Source organism: Eimeria tenella, genomic scaffold, assembly GCF_000499545.2.
Source record: "Eimeria tenella Houghton genomic scaffold, Eth_scaff2476, whole genome shotgun sequence".
In the NCBI taxonomy this organism is placed as follows: Eukaryota; Apicomplexa; class Conoidasida; order Eucoccidiorida; family Eimeriidae; genus Eimeria; species Eimeria tenella.
In genome coordinates this window covers 3,552-3,875 of record NW_013542341.1, presented here as the reverse complement: position 1 = coordinate 3,875, position 324 = coordinate 3,552, and the positions used below count along the sequence as shown (strand labels likewise).

Here is a 324-nt window from a genome sequence, read left to right as displayed (position 1 = left end):
TCCCTGCTGCCCGCGGCAGGGGCTCCTGCCACGTGCTGCTGCTGCTGCTGCTGCTGCTGCTGCAGTTGCTGATGCTGGTGTTGCTGCGTTTGAAGTAGCGCCTGAGCCCACCCACAGCCCCGTAGGGACTGCTCTTGACTGCAACACCGTTTCCTGCTGCTGCTGCTGCTGCTGCTGCTGCTGCTTCTGCTGAGGGGGCCCCGTATGGCAAACCTCCAGCAGCAAGAGGCTCTAATGCTGCTGTTTCTCTTCTCACTTTCTGCAGCAGCTCTTCCACTGCTGCCAGCTCATCAGGCAGCCGGTCCTCGGCTTCTGCTGCTCTCG

General features: G+C 62.0%; 1 protein-coding gene across 1 annotated transcript in view; it reads right to left on the bottom strand.

Moving 5' to 3' along the window:
- Positions 1–324, bottom strand: part of ETH_00037510 (tubulin-tyrosine ligase family protein, putative) — a gene marked incomplete at both ends in the record, with an annotated part of 4,865 nt that overhangs the window by 3,568 nt on the left and 973 nt on the right. The window contains 2 exons of the mRNA XM_013375014.1: positions 4–101; positions 257–324. Of these exons, the coding sequence (XP_013230468.1) occupies positions 4–101; positions 257–324 (166 nt within the window). The remainder of the gene's footprint in view (positions 1–3; positions 102–256) is intronic.